This window comes from Lithobates pipiens, unplaced genomic scaffold (genome assembly GCF_037356315.1).
Source record: "Lithobates pipiens isolate NorthernLeopardFrog02 unplaced genomic scaffold, aLitPip1_a1.2 Scaffold_27, whole genome shotgun sequence".
NCBI lineage: Eukaryota > Metazoa > Chordata > Amphibia > Anura > Ranidae > Lithobates > Lithobates pipiens.
This window is the reverse complement of record NW_027507788.1, coordinates 67,832,280-67,855,368: the sequence shown is the minus strand read 5'-3', so window position 1 is coordinate 67,855,368 and position 23,089 is coordinate 67,832,280. Positions and strand designations below refer to the sequence as shown.

Sequence of the window (23,089 nt, the reverse complement as noted above, 5' to 3'; positions counted from 1 at the left end):
CTCTTTTGAAATTCAGCGTCTTTGCATTCCCCTTGTTTCCTATTTGTGTGCTTTATACTAAAGCCAATTGACCTGTTTCCTAAATTGCCCCGTATTTCCACATCTGTGATCAGGTCTGTATTGTTGGTAATCAGTAGATCCAGTAATGCTGTATTTCTAGTTGGTGTGTCTACCATCTGAACTATGAAATTGTCCTGCAAGAAATTTAGGAACTGGCAAGCCTTAGATGAATGCGTGGTTCCCTCTGCCCAGTCTGGACAATTAAAATCCCCCATTATGATAACACTTCTCATTCTTGCTCCTAATCCAGTTTGTGATAGGAGATCCGTCTCCGCCCTCAGGTTAGGGGGTCTACAGCATACTCCCAGTATTATTTTCCGCTTAGCTTCAACACTCTGGAGCTCTACCCATAAGGATCCCACCTCCTCCCTAGCTCCCTTAGTGATGTAATCTCAAACATTTACTTGTACATTATTCTTTATATATAGACATACCCCTCCCCTTGTTTTACCCTCTCTATCCCTGCGATAAAGGGTATAACCTTGAATGATTGCCAGCCAATCATGAGAGCTGTTGAACCAGGTCTCAAATTCCCACAAAATCCAAATCCTCCTCGTACAACAGTATCTCTAGTTCACCCATCTTGTCCACCAGGCTCCTGGCATTGGTGAACAAGCCACGTAGTTTAGACCGGTCACATACTATCCTCCCATTGGGTGTTCCGAGATTGCAACTAGGACTTGTTACTATACTTACTTTGGGTTTATGTGCTTTAGTCAACCTACCAGTAATGACCCCAATACTACCCTCTGGAATATGTTCCACGCTGACTATCTCTACCTTTGGGCCCTTCCCCCCATCGCCTAGTTTAAAAACCCCTCTAACTTTTCAGCCATCTTCACTCCCAGCAGATTTGTGGCCTTCTCATTTAGGTGCAGTCCATCCCTTCTATAGTAAATGGTGTAAGTAAAAAGAAAACAAAGAGAACCGCGCACTCCCTAAAGTTTAAATAGGGTGACTGGTCCCTCCAATCGAGAGACAAAACTTAAAAAACACACTGGTGAACAAATGTAATATCCCCTAGTGCAGGGGCCAATATGTGATCGTAAAAACACTATGTATACTGAACTTAATAAACAACAAAAGTTCTATTAAATATACAAAATATATATTTACATAAAAAAGCAAAATTGCAAAGATCATATGTGTGAACAAGTGACCTAAGTGGAAATAATACTCTATAGTGAAATACGAAACGTGAAACAAAATTGGTCAGCAAATAATCATAAATTATAGTCCATACATAAAACTAAAAAGGAACACCACGTGTATCAAATAGCCTCAGAATTCTGGTTGCCGCTCCAACTTATGGGAAATACTATAGTGCACCACCACCAAAGGGATAAGATGGCTTCTTACCAGATATCCTGGTAAATCAGGCTTTGACAAATCCAACCGAACACCATGGGTGTCTGATTTCCCAACTTTATTGATGCTCGGATGTCCTGGTAGATCACACTTTAACATATCGAACCGAACCACGTGGCACCAAGTGCCAGTTCAGAGGTATTCCAATGGATTGATGGAAGGTTGACCATAAAACGGAAAAATACTCCAAATAGTGAAATACCGTTTATTAAAATATATAAAAGAGGAAGAAATACACTTACAGTGTTGATGAAAAAGAAGGCATATCAAAAAAGGAATGCGTCGGCCGAACACAGTATTCCACAGTTTGTATCCTTATGTTGAACGAGAGGCAAATCCTAGCGTGTCACACCGCCCTACGCGTTTCGTGATAAATCACGTCGTCTTGGGGTACGGGTGACACGCCATTCTGCCTCATATTTATGTGCCAAACAAAGGCCTAAGCCACCTCCTCCGTGGGAGGCCCAGGCCTTCTATACCGGAAGTGACGCAAATGCGTCTAAAACAACTACCCAATGGCCGCCTCCGGCTATCGCCGAGCGGCCAATCTAAGATCTTACAAACATCATACGTAGGAATAAATCCTGCCCTAATCATTGTGCCCAATCAGGTGATCGAATTCCCGTCATGGACGGGCGGAGATGACGTCCACCAATGCCGTACTCCGCCCGCTTCAGGCGCCTGTACGAGGTCCCACCTCGTACATTGAGCTCAATCGCGGGATCAGATCCCCGCAATGTATGGGCGGAAATGACGTCCGCCCTTGCCGTCCTACGCACACGCAAGGGCGGAAGTGGCGTTTATGCTAATCCCCGCAATGTATGGGCGGAAATGACGTCCGCCTTTACCGTCCTCCGCACACGTAAGGGCGGAAGTGACGTTTGTGCTAAGACGGAAGTGACATCCATTGTTATCGTCTTCCTCCCAACACATATGCGGGCGGAAGGGGACACTCCCTGACGTCACTGTCCAAAACTTTGAAGCCCAACTGCGGGACACCTTCCCACGGCACATGGGCAATCAAGCCTCGCCCTCGATCTGTATCAACGTTGGCGTGGGAGCGCACACTCCCCCCGCCAACGGCACCAATCGAAAAAAATTAATTAAAAATTTGCCCTACTTCCGCTTGTATCGGAAATTAAGGCTCGGTATACCTCAAGCCCCATTCCCAGTGTATCGGGCATTTAGTAATTAAACACCTCCCACACAAGCGATCTCCCCCAATGCCCACCATGCATTCCTCCCCACCCCACACCCATCAGGGGGGATGGAGGTGGAGCACACATCAGGACACATTATATCCCTAAATATAATTCATCAGGCACTGGGTGACTCCAACGGAGGAAGAAGCCCACCCCCCAGCATACAAACCATTAGCAATTCTACTAACAGCAAATAAACAATGCATTACAAATGACATCATCTTGTCTAATACAAAGCTCAATCCGACACTTCCTATGGATTCCTTAAAGTACATGAACAGGTCTATTACTCCATATTCATATTAACCTTATACATACTTTCATGGATACACTAAACCGAAATGTTTATAATATGTAAAAAAATTATTTTTTAAAAGAATTATACATTAAAATGATAAAATAAATAATACAAAAGGGAAATCATGACCCCAGACTGAAATGGCATGTATGGTAACCACACACATCAAAATCCCACTCTTATGTGTTTCTATTCTTTCAGTATCTATTATGCTTCAAGATCCGATCAATTTATTCGAACAATACTATTGATATATATTTCAAATGCAAATAGTAACTTGGAATTGATTCGTTCTATTTCCCACCCCTCCACTCCTCTCCTCTATAAGAAGGGGAGGAAGAAAAAGATGGGGGAAAGGTGGCCAAATAAACTCAGGACATTCTTGTCGCCCATATTTCTGAACTAGGCATTATTTATAAAGGCATTGACGTCCGTATCTATATTCAACCCGAAGGGGGCATAAGTTTTCAACCTGTAGATCCACGACATTTCTAAGCGGGAAATCTCTCTCACTAATGACCCGCCTCTCCAGTGTGGTTTATACTTATCTATCCCTATAAATAGGGTATTGGAGGAATCCCTATCGTGAACCTCATCGTAGTGTCTAGACACAGGGTGCTTGTCAAAGCCGCGTTTGATGTTACCGATATGTTCGTTTAATCTCACTTTTAGGGCCCTCTTAGTCCTACCCACGTATTGGAGTCCACAGGGGCATTGTATGAGGTATACCACAGCCTCCGAAGAACAAGTAACGAAAGGTTCAACTGTGTATTTTTTCTGGGTGCTGGTTGAGAAGAACTCACATATCTTAGAATTTTTATTTTTATTCAAAGAGCAAACTTGACAATTTTTACATCTGTAATACCCTTTCAAATTCTGGAAGAAGCATCTACTCCTTTCGGGAGGGTTCTGTACACTGGGGGCAACCTTGCTCCCCAACGTAGAGGCCCCCTTAAAAATAACTCTAGGGGTCTCGGGTAAAACAGTGCCCAAAACTCGATCATTGGTCAACAGATGCCAATGTTTGCGAATTAGTTGTTTGACCTTCTGATGCTGAACAGAGAAGGTGGTGACAAAAGGCATGGCCACCGTATTTCTATCCCTATCACCGCCACCCTCTGCCAACAAACATGATCTGTCCCTATTGCGTACAGTGGTGACTGCTTCTGTAAGTAAGTTTGCTTCATACCCCTTTTCTATAAATCTCTGGGTCAAGATAGTGGCTTGTTCATCAAACTTGGTGACCTCCGTACAATTCCTCCTTAGGCGCAAAAATTGCCCCAGGGGGACTGACTTCAACCATGAATCTTGATGACAACTCCCCCACGGAATGAATGAATTTCTATCTGTTGATTTAAAGAATGTGGAGGTGACAAAGGTGTTGTTATTCACCCTGATGTTTAAATCTAAAAAATTAACCTCCTCCCTACTGGCTTCATAGTTAAATCTAATGCCTCTATTATTGCTATTCAGCATGCCCATATAACCATGGAGTTCCGGTTCATCCCCATCCCATAGGAGGAGGACGTCGTCGATATATCGTGCCCACAGCACTATCTCAGGTCTTCTTGGAGAATCGACCACGTCCTCCTCCCATTTGGCCATGAACAAGTTGGCCAAACTGGGGGCATACTTCGCCCCCATGGCCACCCCTTTGTCCTGGCGAAAAAACTGGTCATCGAACCAGAAATAATTGTGCCCTGCAGCAAATTCCAAGAGCTCTAAAATAAATTCTATCTGAATCTGAGGGAGACTCGAATCACGTTCTAGGTACAATCTAACTGCCTCCAACCCTAGATTATGAGGGATAATGGTGTATAGTGATGTGACATCAGCAGTCACAAGCCAGAGACCTTCCTTAGGTCTAATATCACTCAACATGTTGAGAATTTGTTTGGTGTCTTTCACATAAGAAAGAATTTTCCGCACTAGCGGTTGGAGGAAATGGTCTATGTACTTGCCCACCCGTGACGTCACTGAGTCTATCCCACTGACTATTGGACCTCCCGGGGGGCAAGTAATGCTCTTATGTAGCTTAGGAAGGTAGTATATTATTGGTGTCCGTGGGGCTACCGGTATCAAAAAGAGTTTCTCTTTGTCGGTAAGAATTCCCCTTCGGGAACCACCCGCAACTATCCTCGTTAGCTCCCTCTTATATTTGACTACCGGGTCCCCATTTAATACTGTGTAGGTCTCACCGTCATCAACAATGCGATGTAACTCCTTTAGATAGTCATCCCTATCTAAGACCACAATCCCCCCCCCCCTTTGTCGGCTGGTCTGATTACAAGGGATTTATTGTTACATAAGGTATCCAAACCTTTTTGTAAATCACCCTGCAGCCGGACTTTCTTAACTTCTATTTTTTCTAAGTCTCGCAACACTACATCCCTAAACACCTTAATGCTAGGTGCCAAGGAGCCTGGGGGATTGAAAAGTGATGCGTTAGCGAGGCCAGAATGTTGAAATTCAGATCTCGGTTCGTTATTCTCTTTGATAGGATTACCCAACATGTATCTCTTGATATTGAGCTTCCGTACATATTTATGCACGTCCATGTAGGTCTGAAACTTGCTCAGGCCCCTTGGCGGAGCAAATTTCAGACCCTTATCTAAAAGTTTTTTCTCTGGATCAGTGAGTTCCTGCGTGCTGAGATTAAAAATCCCCTTACCTAGGACCGCTTTCGCTTTTGTTGACTGTATGCGCCTCCCCCCTCTGACTTCTCTCTTAGTTCCACCGGCCTTTTTAGGCCTCTACGTTGGGGAGCAAGGTTGCCCCCAGTGTACAGAACCCTCCCGAAAGGAGTAGATGCTTCTTCCAGAATTTGAAAGGGTATTACAGATGTAAAAATTGTCAAGTTTGCTCTTTGAATAAAAATAAAAATTCTAAGATATGTGAGTTCTTCTCAACCAGCACCCAGAAAAAATACACAGTTGAACCTTTCGTAACTTGTTCTTCGGAGGCTGTGGTATACCTCATACAATGCCCCTGTGGACTCCAATACGTGGGTAGGACTAAGAGGGCCCTAAAAGTGAGATTAAACGAACATATCGGTAACATCAAACGCGGCTTTGACAAGCACCCTGTGTCTAGACACTACGATGAGGTTCACGATAGGGATTCCTCCAATACCCTATTTATAGGGATAGATAAGTATAAACCACACTGGAGAGGCGGGTCATTAGTGAGAGAGATTTCCCGCTTAGAAATGTCGTGGATCTACAGGTTGAAAACTTATGCCCCCTTCGGGTTGAATATAGATACGGACGTCAATGCCTTTATAAATAATGCCTAGTTCAGAAATATGGGCGACAAGAATGTCCTGAGTTTATTTGGCCACCTTTCCCCCATCTTTTTCTTCCTCCCCTTCTTATAGAGGAGAGGAGTGGAGGGGTGGTAAATAGAACAAATCAATTCCAAGTTACTATTTGCATTTGAAATATATATCAATAGTATTGTTCGAATAAATTGATCGGATCTTGAAGCATAATAGATACTGAAAGAATAGAAACACATAAGAGTGGGATTTTGATGTGTGTGGTTACCATACATGCCATTTCAGTCTGGGGTCATGATTTCCCTTTTGTATTATTTATTTTATCATTTTAATGTATAATTCTTTTAAAAAATAATTTTTTTACATATTATAAACATTTCGGTTTAGTGTATCAATGAAAGTATGTATAAGGTTAATATGAATATGGAGTAATAGACCTGTTCATGTATTTTAAGGAATCCTTAGGAAGTGTCGGATTGAGCTTTGTATTAGACAAGATGATGTCATTTGTAATGCATTGTTTATTTGCTGTTAGTAGAATTGCTAATGGTTTGTATGCTGGGGGGTGGGCTTCTTCCTCCGTTGGAGTCACCCAGTGCCTGATGAATTATATTTAGGGATATAATGTGTCCTGATGTGTGCTCCACCTCCATCCCCCCTGATGGGTGTGGGGTGGGGAGGAATGCATGGTGGGCATTGGGGGAGATCGCTTGTGCGGGAGGTGTTTAATTACTAAATGCCCGATACACTGGGAATGGGGCTTGAGGTATACCGAGCCTTAATTTCCGATACAAGCGGAAGTAGGGCAAATTTTTAATTAATTTTTTTCGATTGGTGCCGTTGGCGGGGGGAGTGTGCGCTCCCACGCCAACGTTGATACAGATCGAGGGCGAGGCTTGGTTGCCCATGTGCCGTGGGAAGGTGTCCCGCAGTTGGGCTTCAAAGTTTTGGACAGTGACGTCAGGGAGTGTCCCCTTCCGCCCGCATATGTGTTGGGAGGAAGACGATAACAATGGATGTCACTTCCGTCTTAGCACAAACGTCACTTCCGCAGTTACGTGTGCGGAGGACGGTAAAGGCGGACGTCATTTCCGCCCATACATTGCGGGGATTAGCATAAACGCCACTTCCGCCCTTGCGTGTGCGTAGGACGGCAAGGGCGGACGTCATTTCCGCCCATACATTGCGGGGATCTGATCCCGCGATTGAGCTCAATGTACGAGGTGGGATCTTCCGCCCTGAAGCGGGCGGAGTACGGCATTGGTGGACGTCATCTCCGCCCGTCCATGGCAGGAATTCGATCACCTGATTGGGCACAATGATTAGGGCAGGATTTATTCCTACGTATGATGTTTGTAAGATCTTAGATTGGCCGCTCGGCGATAGCCGGAGGCGGCCATTGGGTAGTTGTTTTAGACGCATTTGCGTCACTTCCGGTATAGAAGGCCTGGGCCTCCCACGGAGGAGGTGGCTTAGGCCTTTGTTTGGCACATAAATATGAGGCAGAATGGCGTGTCACCCGTACCCCAAGACGACGTGATTTATCACGAAACGCATAGGGCGGTGTGACACGCTAGGATTTGCCTCTCGTTCAACATAAGGATACAAACTGTGGAATACTGTGTTCGGCCGACGCCTCCCTTTTTTGATGTGCCTTCTTTTTCATCAACACTGTAAGTGTATTTCTTCCTCTTTTATATATTTTAATAAACGGTATTTCACTATTTGGAGTATTTTTTCGTTTTATGGTCAACCTTCCATCAATCCATTGGAATACCTCTGAACTGGCACTTGGTGCCACGTGGTTCGGTTCGATCTGTTAAAGTGTGATCTACCAGGACATCCGAGCATCAATAAAGTTGGGAAATCAGACACCCATGGTGTTCGGTTGGATTTGTCAAAGCGTGATTTACCAGGATATCTGGTAAGAAGCCATCTTATCCCTTTGGTGGTGGTGCACTATAGCATTTCCCATAAGTTGGAGCGGCAACCAGAATTCTGAGGCTATTTGATACACGTGGTGTTCCTTTTTAGTTTTATGTATGGACTATAATTTATGATTATTTGCTGACCAATTTTGTTTCACGTTTCGTATTTCACTATAGAGTATTATTTCCACTTAGGTCACTTGTTCACACATATGATCTTTGCAATTTTGCTTTTTTATGTAAATGTATATTTAATAGAACTTTTGTTGTTTATTAAGTTCAGTATACATAGTGTTTTTACGATCACATATTGGCCCCTGCACTAGGGGATATTACATTTGTTCACCAGTGTGTTTTTTAAGTTTTGTCTCTCGATTGGAGGGACCAGTCACCCTATTTAAACTTTAGGGAGTGCGCGGTTCTCTTTGTTTTCTTTTTACTTACATATATTTTTTGGTATATATTAGAACTGCAGCATTATTTTGACTTGTATACACCACTCTGTAGCGCGATCTTTTTCTCTTTTTTCTATAGTAAATGGTGACCCACTTAGAAGTCGGCCCAGTCCTCCAAGAACCCAAACCCCTCCTTAGTACACCAGTTCCTCCGCCACTTGTTTACTTCCCCAATCTCTCTCTGCCTTTCTGGTAGGGATTGAGGTACCGGTAGTATTCCTGAGAATACTACCTTGGAGGTCCTTTTCCTCAATTTAGCTCCCAACTCCCTAAAATCATTCTTTAGGACACTCCATCTGTCTCTGACTTTGTCATTGGTGCCAACGTGCACCATAACAGCCGGGTCTTTCCCAGTAATCTGTTTACCAAATCTGCGATGTGCCGAACCCGAGCACCCGGTAGACAACATACAGTTCGGTGAGGTCTTTGTTACAGATTGCCAGATTTACTAAATATATATTCTGGAGTTTTAAGTACATTTTAATGTAAAAATGTGAACTTTAATAGTGTGGACAACATGAAAAAAGACTGGCAGCAAAAGGGGTTAGGAAGACCAGGTTATCCCAGAGAAGAAACAAGAAATGGACATCTGATACACAAGTTTATATTCCATATATAAAACCTACCTAGTAGCCATTCCAATGGAGAAGCAAACTATTTTTGTCAGCACAACAAAATATAACCAAGTATTTCTTCCAAAGATGCCTATAACAGTTTTTTTTTATTTTTATAATCTTATTCATATCATCCTCTACTCATTAGAAACATATTCAAGAGAATAATTTATTAATTCCATTACAATATTTTAACCAATTTAAGAATGGTGGTGATTATTCACACGTCTTCTCACAAATTCTTCAGCCAGTCTAAGGTTGGCCCAACTTTTTCACATGGATGGCTGGGGACTTCAGGCATATTCCCGTCATCTCGAACTGGAACTAAATGAAGATGATAGTGAAAAAATAATAATTGCACAAGCTTCTACAATGAGTCTGGGTTTCAAAGAGATACATAATGATGCAAAACAAAGATAGATGCAGTTGGGACACCAGGGTTGATTTACTGAAACTGGAGTGCAAAATCTGGTGCAGCTGTACATGGTAGCCAATCAGCTTCTAACTTAAGCTTATTCAATTAAGCTTTGACAAAAAAAAAAAAAAAACAATCAATCAATCTGAAAGCTGACTGGTTTCTACGCAGAGCTGCGCCAGATTATGCACTGTCCAGTTTTAGTAAATCAACTCCAATATGTGTGCTAAAACTGCATAACCTCTGATGTCAATTTACGATAACACCACTACCCCAGGATCCCATAAAATACAGTAAGATGATGCTATGTTTGCTCTAAAAGGAATCGAAACAGGACAGAAATATAAGAGCCATCACTGCTGATCTTCTTTTGAAAGAGCACTCTCCACGTCTGTTTTTTTAACCCTTTTTGTTGTTGGTTCAGAAGAAGCAATGGTATATCGTGTGTTCAAAGGCATGTTTTTCTACATCCGTAACATAAGCCCCATACACACTATCAGATTTTCTGCTGATTTTTGTCTTCAGATTTACCAAAACCATGTAGTGCAAGGGCCTGCTAGATTGTATACACATTGAAGCTCCTAAGGTTTGACCTCATATTATATGGTTTTGGTAAATCTGAAGGGAAAAAAAAAAAAAAAAAAAATCAGCAGAAAATCTGATAGTGTGTATGGGGCTGTACTTAAAAAAAAATAAAAAAAAAATAAGGCAGCAATTGCAGCTCCGATATCTCTATTCTGATAAAATTCCATTTAAAGAAAATGTGTGCACTTTTGCTTACTCATTTAAAAAGCTAGTTTGTCTGTCATGTTGCTCCCTCCCCCAGGAGTACTTTGCGTCAATGGGGGCATATTATTCCAGCAATGCTGTTCACCTTGCAAATAAATTTGCCCCAGAATTTTGACTTACCTGTAAATTCCATATTTTGTACAGGGCTCAGCAAAAACAAACAAAAAAAAAAAGTCCCAAACGCCACACACCATAATGCCAGACAGTCATTTGAATAAAAGAAGGTTCAGCCCAGCTGTGTCCAGGTCATGCCCCCCTGATGCGTTTCACCTCTCCCCCAGGGCTTTGTCATGAAGATGGACAAAGGAGCCTGGAGCAGCATTCTGAAGCAGGTTGTACAAGAGTCAGGTACACTACTACTACTACTACTAATACTACAATACCAAGGCTGGTACCTTCTAGTGATTGAACACTGGCAAAGCTTTTGAGAACCCACCCCCTGGGCATCCCCCTATAACCCTACCCGTGAACTTAAGTCCTTTTTTTTAGCAAGCTATTAACAGTATCACAGGAACAAAGGGGGGGGGGGGGGTGTCCTCTACTGTAAGATAGGAAATTATGACTTGCCTTAAAATTCAATTTCTCCATTCAATGCAGGACACAGGCTTGATATCCATATATATCAGAAAACCGTAAGCTATTAACCGGTAGGGTTGCAAACAGAACTGTGCAAGCAGGCCCAACAAGATCAGGGCTCCACAGATCCAAGGAACCCTGCAGCTGAGAGCTGTATTCACAGAGGATTGGAAATCCAACTAATAGAACTTGGGTATGAACAGAAGACCAGGTGGCAGCCTTACAAAAACTGAACAATAGAGGGACTGATGTTCAAATACTCAAGAAACTTACTGATCTGGTGCAGGAGTGAGCTCATATTAGTGCAGGGGGTGCTTTTTCCTCTTTGAGATAAGCTGTCTTATGCACCTTATAGTAATAGTAGATTCTGAAGACCTTGCAAAGTCTCGAGGAAAGGACAAATAGGGGGTTAACTGTCCTTATAGTAGCTGTAGCTTTGACCACATCCAGACAGCGTAGAGCAATCTTCTTTGGGTGGTTAGGAGCAAGGCACAGGGAAGGAAGGACTAGGTCTTCACTGAGGTGGTAGGCTCAAACCACCTTAGGAAGAAATGAGGGTCTTGGGCGCAAGACTACTTTATGCTTGTGAATTGAGCAATGGCTTCTTGTGAGAGCGGATAACTCAGACGCGTCTGACCGATGTGAGATGCACCAAACCAGCTAGCTTGCAAGAGAGGTTATCCAAGGGGGGAGCTCCCTGATGTCCAAAGGGTGGTTTGTGCAGGTGGATTATACTTTGTTTCTTTCAGGACAAATTGGGCTTTCGTTTGGTGGAAAATGGGATAGCTCCAGATATTTTTTTTATCTAAGAAAAAACAAAATTGTAAAAACTTTTTTAAAATGTAACTGTATATTTCTTGCTACTACCATAACTTACCACCAAAGAAAAACCCAAAATAAATTCTTGTTTTTGTTTGCACCCGTAGTATAGCCCAGAAACAAGTACGCACTTTGCCATTTTTTATGCTACCTAAAACATACTGACACTAACTGCCACTGATACAAATTAAAAAAAAAAAAAAAAACAAGCACTGACCCTGTCCCAAAAAATAACCCTGAGGCTGACCTAGATCTAACCACGATCTAGGTATTTTTTTTTTAAATCTTATTTTTTTAATTATTATTTTTTTTTCTATCTCTGCAAAGGACAGATAAAGATATAATGTATCTGTCTCATCCATTCACAGAGACAGAAGACACAGGGGCAGACTTTACAGTGACTGATCACCAATAGCCAATCAGAGGCTATCACAGGGATCATGTGACCCAGAATCGGACGTTCAGGGTCCCAATCATTAGACTGGGGCCTGGGGGTCTCAGTGAGACCCCGGTCTCTGTGCTGGGATCATGCCGTGCGATGCACTCCCAGCACAAATGGAGATACGCAATTATGTGGCCCCCACAGAAAAAAGCCCAGTCCAGTTTGACCGCACATTTGCGTACAGTCGGAGTGAAGGGAAGCAAGAGGTTTTTTAGAAAAGAATGGACAAGGCAGAAACCTGTCCCCTAAAAGTACTTAAGGCAAAGTTTGGGTCAAGTGTGTCAGTTCTAAGAAGGTCAGAATGCAGGCCACAGAGTAATCTTTGGGGTTAAAGTGCCTCTGTTCACACTAGGCAAAACAGCATTGCCACTTGTATGATGATAGATCTTTCTTGAAGGAGGCCAACATTAGGCTCAGAACTCTCATGAAGAATCTCACAGTGTGTCTCATTGACCTTAATGCCCGAGTGCGAGATGAAAGAGAGCACAGCTTGTTTTTCTGGAAGAAAGACCTTTGCTTGTATAAGACACGTATTCCAGATGGAGGGAAGGTTGGAATGCAGATTTTTGAAAATGGACTAGCCAACAAATCCTGAAGCATCTGAATAGTCTTGTAGATAACTGCAGATAGGTTAAAAGAAAGTAGTCTATAAACACCTGAATGCCATGAACTCTTAAGAGGGAAAGAAGGTGTGCCAGTACCTTTGTGAACACCATGAGAGTCAAACTAAGTTTAAGTGTTTGTCTACTACAGCAAAGTGGAGATAGTGTTAATGAGGTGGGTAAATGGAAATATGACGGTAGGTATCATTGATGTCTATGCACTAGATATAAATGGAGAAGGTGTATACTACCCCAATACACAGCTATTAAATTATTTTTTCCTGTTTCAGGTCTATATTAAATACAGTATGTGTGTTTTTTTGTGTTTATTATTATAATGCCACATACCTTTTTTGCACACTGCTGTGAAGTCACGTGTCATCCCTCTGCTCTCCTTCCTGATCTAAGGGAGTACAGTGGGAGGGGCTGAGATTCCCTTCTGATGTATGCAAGCTAGCAGAGGGAGTACAGGAGTGCTGTGCAAAAAAGGTATTGTGGCATTATAATTAAATAAAAACACATACTGCACTGCACTTAATATGGACCTAAAACAGAGGATAAAAATATTTATTAGATTTGACTTTAGAACCACTTTACTTAAGAGAAGGGAAGGAGCAGCTGCAAGAGAATATCATTACACAGTAAAAGCAGGTGGGACGGGGAGGAGATCGGGTTCACACAAAAACTATGGAAATGATAGGCAGAGAGGAAGTCACGCTGAGGAGAGAGCAGGATGATGGAGGGACATAAACGGACCACACAATCATGTATCAGCAGCCATGATAAGCATGCTCAGATTACATAGGGGAACACAGGGACAGGCAGGATCAACCAGGTATTTAATAGAACATGGAAAGGGACATATGACACTGCAAAAGCACTATGCTATATGTCATGTGTTTTTTTTCATAATAGTCTATGGCTTTCGTAGCAGAAAGTGGCAGCAACCCCAGAGGGTGAATACAAGTTCTCAGACTAGACTGATATTTCTACTCCTCACCACACTCAAAGACCATGGGTGATCAAGACTGGAAGTAGCACGGCCAGTGTGGAACACAAAAGGGAAGTGTTGTTCCCCAAGGGGCCGCAAGAAGGCGCATTTCAAAGCTTTCGCTTCTTTATCAAACCTGTTAAACACTGTGTAGAGCACACTTGTATACGAAAGAGCAGGGGGAAAGGCCCCAAAGGATGATGGTACTGCTGAATTTCAATATCAGAAATAGCTTGCCTACCTTAAAGGGGAAAGCACATTTATAAAGACAATGGATCAAAGACCAATACATTGTTGATAAAAATAACAACATGGGATGACACTATAGGCAGGCTATTACTTGGGACAAAAGATGGTTTAGGGCATGCAAATCGGATTGTTCTCAAGCAGATTTTGGTTGATTTGAAAGAAGAAAGCTGAGGGAATAGAGTCTGGAACTCCATTTTATACCCTTTGGAAACCACCAATTGAACCCACAGGTCTTGGTCTTTGACATTTCTGCCCAGAGAGAAGTAAATTGTAACAGATGTCGTAGTCGAAAAGAACACATTGCTACGTAGAGCTAGGAGAGTGCTGCTCACCCCAGACGAATCAGAATAGAACAAGTTCCCCCACAAAACGGGGTTTTTAGGCAGCAAAAAAAACAGTACTAACGCATGTCAAAATAATATAAAAAGTATTTTAATATTTGGTAAAAAACATGAGCTCTACCTGAGCAGTTTAAAAGCAGACTCTTATATACAAAGTACAACGATATCCATGGGCGTACATTAACAGACACAACTATAAATTACACTGTATATTATAATAACAGTAAAAATATATATAATTCTAACGCGTTTCAACCCCCCGGGGGTCTTCTTCAGAGAAATGGTGGTCTGTTGATAAAACAAAATTACACTGAATGAATACATCAAGTATTATGTATTATTTGTGTTGGAAATACCTCATATTTGTTAATATCATTTACCCAAAGATGTACTTCCAAAGAGATAAAATGAATTGTGATATTTTTGATGGAGTTCCCCCATAAGGTGGTGCCTCGATTTCCTTCACATATCTGGAATGTTACCCGGTCCATGTCTACCGCCAGGATACCGAGGGGAAAGGAGGTAGCGTCAGAGAACCAATGGCGTGGCTCACGAGAGGTCACACGAATACCACACCCCCCATAAACATAGGGAGTGGGTGCAGATATGGGCAACCGGATAATGTGGTAAGTCACACCTGCAGTGAAATCCCAACATGAAAAGGATTAAGAACATGTCCTTTTTAAATATATGAGCACAGGGTGTGTATGTGGCATGAGATTGTCATCATCATACCCATAATCTATATAAAATAAAGAATGCACCCCTGGGTAACCCAAATGCCAAAAAAAATAAATAAAAAAAATATAAGGGAGGGACATGTGTATACAAGTGAACCTAATAATGACTGTGCCTGCAAGATATCAGAATAATGTGGTGAGTGAAAAGCTAAAAGATGATAAGGTGAATATATGATGAATAGACTATGTGATGCATGAGAGATAAATAAATAGGTGAAAATGTGCAAAAAAATGGAAGGAAATAAATAACTTAAAATGGTGGACTAAATGAAATAAATAACAGACAACACATGCATAAAAAACGATGAACCAACTAAAAAATAGTGTAATATGAAGCATGAAAAGAAATAACCAACTAAAGAGGGGGAGGGAAAGCAATAAGGGAGTGACATAGAAAAACAAAACCACCATGTACATGAACTAGGATGAATGAGTGAAAGACAAGATGTGAATGAGTGAGTGAAATGTGAGTGAGGAAAAAAAAAAAAATATATTATTTATACTAGCCTAATTTAATAGACGGTATCGATGGTAAGAATAAAGACAAATTACCTGGATTATTAGGCTTGATCAAAAGTGATCCGAGTGGGAGAGGAAAGGACTGCGACCAAAACAGGCGCAGTCACTAATTCGTATTAGGTAGAGTCACCAAATCTGAAATTTGATAAGTCAATCAAAATACAGCTCTACAGATTTCAAGAAATTACTTGAATGCAGTAAATCAACAGATCCAGATCAAACCAAAGGGGGAAATAGCCATGCTTACCATCTGACAAGTGGAAGTTCAAACAGTCCTTTCACATGAAGTAAATGTGCACTTCCTGTGGGGAGGGGTATGTTTATAAGGCCTGTGAATTACCTGCAGGTGTAGACCGTCCACCCAATAACCGGTATTTGCCCAATACCGCATGGCCGCCTAATCAGGTCAGCCACATGTGGCCGCCCCGACGTCCCGTTTTTTTTTCCCCATGTCCCTCACTGCCACACCCCCAACCTTATCCTAGTCCCGGTGGTTATTGGGGGGCTTTTGGACGGATGCGGCATGTCTCGGCATATGTATCACAGGATTTTCTTTCCCCCTGGGTGAATGCTTTCTTTTAACTAGCATGGTCCTTCCGCCAGCTGTACCCAAATAATGAGGGGGAGGGGGGTGGGTTGAGCTCTGTCGTGACTCCCTGGCAAGGATAGGAGAGGCTTTTGTTTATTTTTACATACAGGCCTCTCCGCACGCCTCCCTTCGTTATAATGGGCGGGCTGGTCCCGTCCGGATACGAGGGATTCGCACTTCCTTGCCGGTGGCATCCTAGGACACTTCCGGACACATACCTCACGTGCGTCCGCATATCCTGCGGAAGCACGCGACGTAATGATCGTCACGCAGTTGCGACGGGAGTGACGTCATTTCGGGGCCGCTCTGCGGCCTTCCGGGACGCCGGGGCGGCCACATGTGGCTGACCTGATTAGGCGGCCATGCGGTATTGGGCAAATACCGGTTATTGGGTGGACGGTCTACACCTGCAGGTAATTCACAGGCCTTATAAACATACCCCTCCCCACAGGAAGTGCACATTTACTTCATGTGAAAGGACTGTTTGAACTTCCACTTGTCAGATGGTAAGCATGGCTATTTCCCCCTTTGGTTTGATCTGGATCTGTTGATTTACTGCATTCAAGTAATTTCTTGAAATCTGTAGAGCTGTATTTTGATTGACTTATCAAATTTCAGATTTGGTGACTCTACCTAATACGAATTAGTGACTGCGCCTGTTTTGGTCGCAGTCCTTTCCTCTCCCACTCGGATCACTTTTGATCAAGCCTAATAATCCAGGTAATTTGTCTTTATTCTTACCATCGATACCGTCTATTAAATTAGGCTAGTATAAATAGTTATTTTTTTTTTTTTTCCTCACTCACATTTCACTCACTCATTCACATCTCATTTACATCTTGTCTTTCACTCATTCATCCTAGTTCATGTACATGGTGGTTTTGTTTTTCTATGTCACTCCCTTATTGCTTTCCCTCCCCCTCTTTAGTTGGTCATTTCTTTTCATGCTTCATATTACACAATTTTTTAGTTGGTTCATCGTTTTTTATGCATGTGTTGTCTGTTATTTATTTCATTTAGTCCACCATTTTAAGTTATTTATTTCCTTCCATTTTTTTGCACATTTTCACCTATTTATTTATCTCTCATGCATCACATAGTCTATTCATCATATATTCACCTTATCATCTTTTAGCTTTTCACTCACCACATTGTTCTGATATCTTGCAGGCACAGTCATTATTAGGTTCACTTGTATACACATGTCCCTCCCTTATATTTTTTTTATTTAATTTTTTTGGCATTTGGGTTACCCAGGGGTGCATTCTTTATTTTATATAGATTATGGGTATGATGATGACAATCTCATGCCACATACACACCCTGTGCTCATATATTTAAAAAGGACATGTTCTTAATCCTTTTCATGTTGGGATTTCACTGCAGGTGTGACTTACCACATTATCCGGTTGCCCATATCTGCACCCACTCCCTATGTTTATGGGGGGTGTGGTATTCGTGTGACCTCTCGTGAGCCACGCCATTGGTTCTCTGACGCTACCTCCTTTCCCCTCGGTATCCTGGTGGTAGACATGGACCGGGTAACATTCCAGATATGTGAAGGAAATCGAGGCACCACCTTATGGGGGAACTCCATCAAAAATATCACAATTCATTTTATCTCTTTGGAAGTACATCTTTGGGTAAATGATATTAACAAATATGAGGTATTTCCAACACAAATAATACATAATACTTGATGTATTCATTCAGTGTAATTTTGTTTTATCAACAGACCACCATTTCTCTGAAGAAGACCCCCCAGGGGGTTGAAACGCGTTAGAATTATATATATTTTTACTGTTATTACAACTATAAATTACACTGTATATTATGTCTGTTAATGTACGCCCATGGATATCGTTGTACTTTGTATATAAGAGTCCGCTTTTAAACTGCTCAGGTAGAGCTCATGTTTTTTACCAAATATTAAAATACTTTTTATATTATTTTGACATGCGTTAGTACTGTTTTTTTGCTGCCAAAAAACCCCGTTTTGTGGGGGAACTTGTTCTATTGTAACAGACGTCTCCCCACTCTTTGAAACAAAGGCACCCCTTCATTAGGAAAGAGATTTAGGCTTGGTGGATTTTGCGTTCCAAGGCTTGTGCCAAAGGGAAAGGCTGAATTTCAGATTAGCAGTTGAAGCCTGGGTACAGCATTGATGAGTTCTGTATTTTAAGGTAGAAGCCCCTAAAAAAGGAGATTTAGAGATGTCTGCTTTGGATGAAGGACCTTTTCTCTTGTGACATCCTTGATTTGTCAAGTGTCTCCCCAAAGGGATGTCATCCTTCAAAGGGCATCTGTGAGGCGTCTTTTACAGGCAGCTTCAGTTGTGCAGGCATTTAGCCATAAGATTTTGCACACAGACAACATTTTCTGGGCCAGATTGGTGTATTTGACACACTGTGACCTGCAGTCTCGCCCATCTGAAAAGGAACCCATTTTCAGCCATCACAAGAAAATTGGGACTTCACTGGGGTGTATGATCAGTTCCCAAGACAGTTGGAACCTTTGTCTTTTACCAAAAATTAAACCATAAGTTCTCCTTTCATAACATGTTACACAAATATTCAGGGTATTAAAATATAACATGTTGCTGTAGCACTGGCTTCTCCCCCCAAGCGTGGTCACAGTTTACAAAAGGGTTTCAGCTGCTTCAGAGTTCTGTGAATGTAAAAACTACAAGTACAGACAGTTTTTGTGGCTGTCGGCTTTTAGTTCTCAATGAAATTCTAGGGAGCGATTCAATGATTCTTCCTGTCAGCATGAAGTTGCCTGCCCGTACTATGTATGGACACACAGCTTACACTGACAGTAAATGCACTTCACTTTTTACCTGCATTTATTTTTTTTATTTTTTTTTAAGTAAACTTCTCGTTTTAAGATGTCAAAACAGTAGGCTGCAGTGTGTAAAGAACATCAACCTGGCCCAGAAAGAGGTTACTGAATATATTGCTTTTCCCCCCCGTTGTGGAGGAACAAGGCTAGTTAAAGCAACCCTATTGTCTCCAAAATGTTCTAGTAATAGTGAATGTGCATTTCCCATGTTTTGTTTGTGTTGTTTACCTGTAAGAGCCTTCCTTGTGTAAATATCCAATAGCTCTTAAACTGTAGCCGAGTGCCACCATCTTAGATGTAATGTCAGCATCCCTAGCAGACACAAAGCTGTCACTCAATGACACTCTAGTATCCCCTCCTCCCGCATCTACATGAAAGGCTATGTAGGGAGGAGGCGAGAAGGATTGTGAAAAGCACAGACAGCAATTAGACATTGCCTGGGGAGGAGAGTGCCATGACATGCAAGACGGGAGGGTGCTGTATTAGGTATAGGCTCTTCCTGGAGTAGTCAGATTTTCTAGCAAGCTCAAAGGGTACATTGCAACTTAAAGCGCGAGTCCACCGGGAGTCCGCCGTTTTTTTTTTTTTAAAAGCCAGCAGCTACAAATACTGCAGGTGCTGACTTTTAAAATAATGACACTTACCCGCCCAGCGCGCCAGCGATGTCGGCACCCGAAGCCGATCTCTCTATCGTCTCTCGGGTGCTGCCGCCGCCATCTTGGGTATGGGAATCAGGAAGTGGAGCCTTTCGGCTTCATTTCCCGGTTCCCTACTGCGCATGCGCGAGTCGCGCTGTGCAATAAGGATGGTCCCCGTTGTCTCTGGGATCCGTGTGTTTCCCAGCAGGCAGCGGGGGACTTTCGGAAAGGGGCGTAGATTCTGTGGAAAGGGGCGTACCTTCTGCAGAATCTACGCCGGAAGTGGGTGCAGATACCTGTACTGTACAGGTATCTGCACCCCTCTCCCCCCTGAAAGGTGCCAATTGTGGTGCCGGAGGGGGAGGGGAGGATTCCAATGAGCGGAAGGTCCACTTTAGGGTGGCCCTCCGCTTTAACATTTAATTATTCTGTGCCTTTAACCACTTCAGCCCCGGAAGAATTTACCCCCTTCCCGACCAGAGCACTTTTTGTGATTCGGCACTGCATCGGTTTAACTGACAATTGTGCGGTCGTGCAACATGGCTCCCAAACAAAATTGACGTAATTTTTTCCCCCACAAATAGAGCTTTCTTTTGGTGGTATTTGGTCACCCCTGTGGTTTTTATTTTTTGCGCTATAAACAAAAAAAGGGAGCGACAATTTGGAAAAAAAAAGCATTATTTTTTACTTTTTGCTATAATAAATATCCCCAACAATATATAAAAAAACAATTTTTTTCCTCAGTTTAGGCCAATACATATTACATATTTTTTTCAGTGACACTGTCTCTAGGCAGAACGGGGAGATGCTTGTTTACATTAGCATCTCCCCGTTCTTCTTCCCCGTGAGGAGATTGTGGGTATCCCCGTGGCGCTGGAGTCCGCGGGACCCGCGACCCGACTCATGGAGCTTTGCTGACTTTCCTTGCTATAAGGCTAGGAGATTACCAACATCTGGTGAGTGTGGTGTGAAAACAATGGAACACACAGGGGAAACCCTGCGAACGAAGCACAAAGCACTCAAGAGTGCAAAGACTTTTTGCACTGTCACTTTATTATCAATTTTCATTTCTCACTGACAGTATCTCACAAAAGTGAGTACACCCCTCACATTTTTGTAATTATTTTATTATATCTTTTCATGTGACAACACAGAAATTACACTTTACTACAATGTAAAGTAGTGAGTGTACAGCTTGTATAATAGTGTAAATTGGCTGTCCCCTCAAAATAACTAAACACACAGCCATTAATGTCTAAACCGCTGGCAACAAAAGTGAGTACACCCCCAAGTTAAAATGTTAAAATTGGGCCCAATTAGCCATTTTCCCTCCTCATGTCATGTGACTCTTTAGTGTTACAAGATCTCAGGTGTGAATGGGGAGCAGGTGTGTTATTGCTCTTACTCCCTCATACTGGTCACTGGAAGTTCAACAACATGGCCCCTCATGGCAAAAGAAGTCTCTGAACAAAACGATTGTTGCTCTACATAAAGATGGCCTAGGCTATAAGAAGATTGTCATGACCCTGGAACTGAGCTGCAGCACAGTGGCTAAGACCATATAGCGGTTTAACAGTACATGTTCCACTCAGAACAGGCCTCGCCATGGTCGACCAAAGAAGTTGAGTGCACATGCTCAGCATCATATCCATGGGTTGTCTTTGGGAAATAGACATATGAATGCTGTCAGCATTGCTGCATAGGTTGAGTCAGCCTGTCAGTGCTCAGACCATATGCTGCACACTGCATCAAATTTGTCTGCATGGCTCTAGTCCCAGAAGGAAGTCTCTTCTAAAGATGATGCACAAGAACGCCCGCAAGCAGTTTTCTGAAGACAAGTAGAGTAAGGACATGGTATACTGGAACCATGTCCGGTGGTCTGATGAGACCAAGATAAACTTATTTGCTTCAGACGGTGTCAAGCGTGTGTGGAGTACAAAGACAAGTGTGTCTTGCCTACAGTCAAGCATGGTGGTGAGAGTGTCATGGTCTGTGGTTGCATGAGTGCTGCCGGCACTGGGGAGCTCCAGTTCATTGAGGGAACTGCGAATGCCAACATGTACTGTGACATACTGAAGCAGAGCATGATCCCCTCCCTTCAGAGACTGGGCCGCAGGGCATTATTCCAACATAACGACCCCAAACACAGCTCCAAGATGACCATTGCCTTGCTAGAGAGGCCGAGGGTAAAGGTGATGGGAGTGTCCAAGCATGTCTCCTGACCTAAACCCTATTGAGCGTCTGTGGGGCATCCCCAAAATGGAAGGTGCAGGAGCGCATAGTCGCCAACATCCGCCAGCTCTGTGATGTCATCACGGAGGAGTGAAAGAGGACTTCAGTGGCAACCTGTGAAGCTCTGGTGAACTCCATGCCCAAGAGGGTTAATGCAGAGCTAGAAAATAATGGTGGCCACCAGGGTGGATTTTATTTAAATCAAGTTGATATAAATCAGGATTTAAACATTTGCAAAACGATTGCATAAAGGAATATTCCTGAACTTTGGTTTATCTCATGGTTACTGTGAAATTGTGTGACTAAATGCAGTGCATGTTATCTCAGCTTGCACAGCTTGGATTCACTGACTGAGTTTACCAAAAATTTCGACATTGCAGAATATACAGCCTCGTGCTACATAACTAAGCTCACTTTTATGCTGAATAAACTAAATCATTAATGTTTTCTATTTAAGTTACAACTACCTTTAGATAGATTTTTAAAACAGCTTACCTGTAAAATCCTTTTCTTTGATGCACATCAGGGGACACAGAGCCATAGTAAGAACTATATGGGATGTCCCATAGCAATGGCAACTGAAGGGGGAAGACAGAACAAAAAAACAAGAGGCCAGATGACTCATACTGCAGCCTGCAGTGTATGCTGTGCCCAAAGGCAAAGGCAATATCCTCATGGCCTTTAATATCGATTTGATAAAATCAGATAAATGTATGAACCGAAGACCAAGTCACTGCTTACAGATCTGAGCCTGATGATGCACCACCCAAGAGACACTAATCACCCTGGATGAGTGTGCTCTTAATATGAGAAGGAAGAATTTCCTTCTTTAAGCTGAAGCTTGAATAATCACCTTGACAAATCCATTTGGAAAATAGTGGATCTTGACGCTGCCTGTCCACATCTTGGACCCCCTGGCAGTACACACAAAACCTGTGTTTTGTGAACCTGAGCGGCCGCCCTTAAATAGATTCTGAACGCTCTTACTACATCAAGAAAATGTAGTCCTTTCTCGGCCACAGATAAGGCTCTGGGGAAAACGAAGGAAGAATAATTTTTTTTCCTTTTTTTTTATGATTTTTACAAAAGTCCATACAACCATTT

General features: G+C 42.5%; 1 protein-coding gene across 1 annotated transcript in view; it reads right to left on the bottom strand.

Annotated features, from left to right (window-relative positions):
• Positions 1–9,290: 9,290 nt before the first annotated feature.
• Positions 9,291–23,089, bottom strand: part of NDUFA3 (NADH:ubiquinone oxidoreductase subunit A3) — a 157,507-nt gene continuing 143,708 nt past the window's right edge. The window contains exon 4 of the mRNA XM_077457062.1: positions 9,291–9,526. Coding sequence (XP_077313188.1) covers positions 9,435–9,526 — 92 coding nt within the window. The 3' untranslated portion in view covers positions 9,291–9,434. The remainder of the gene's footprint in view (positions 9,527–23,089) is intronic.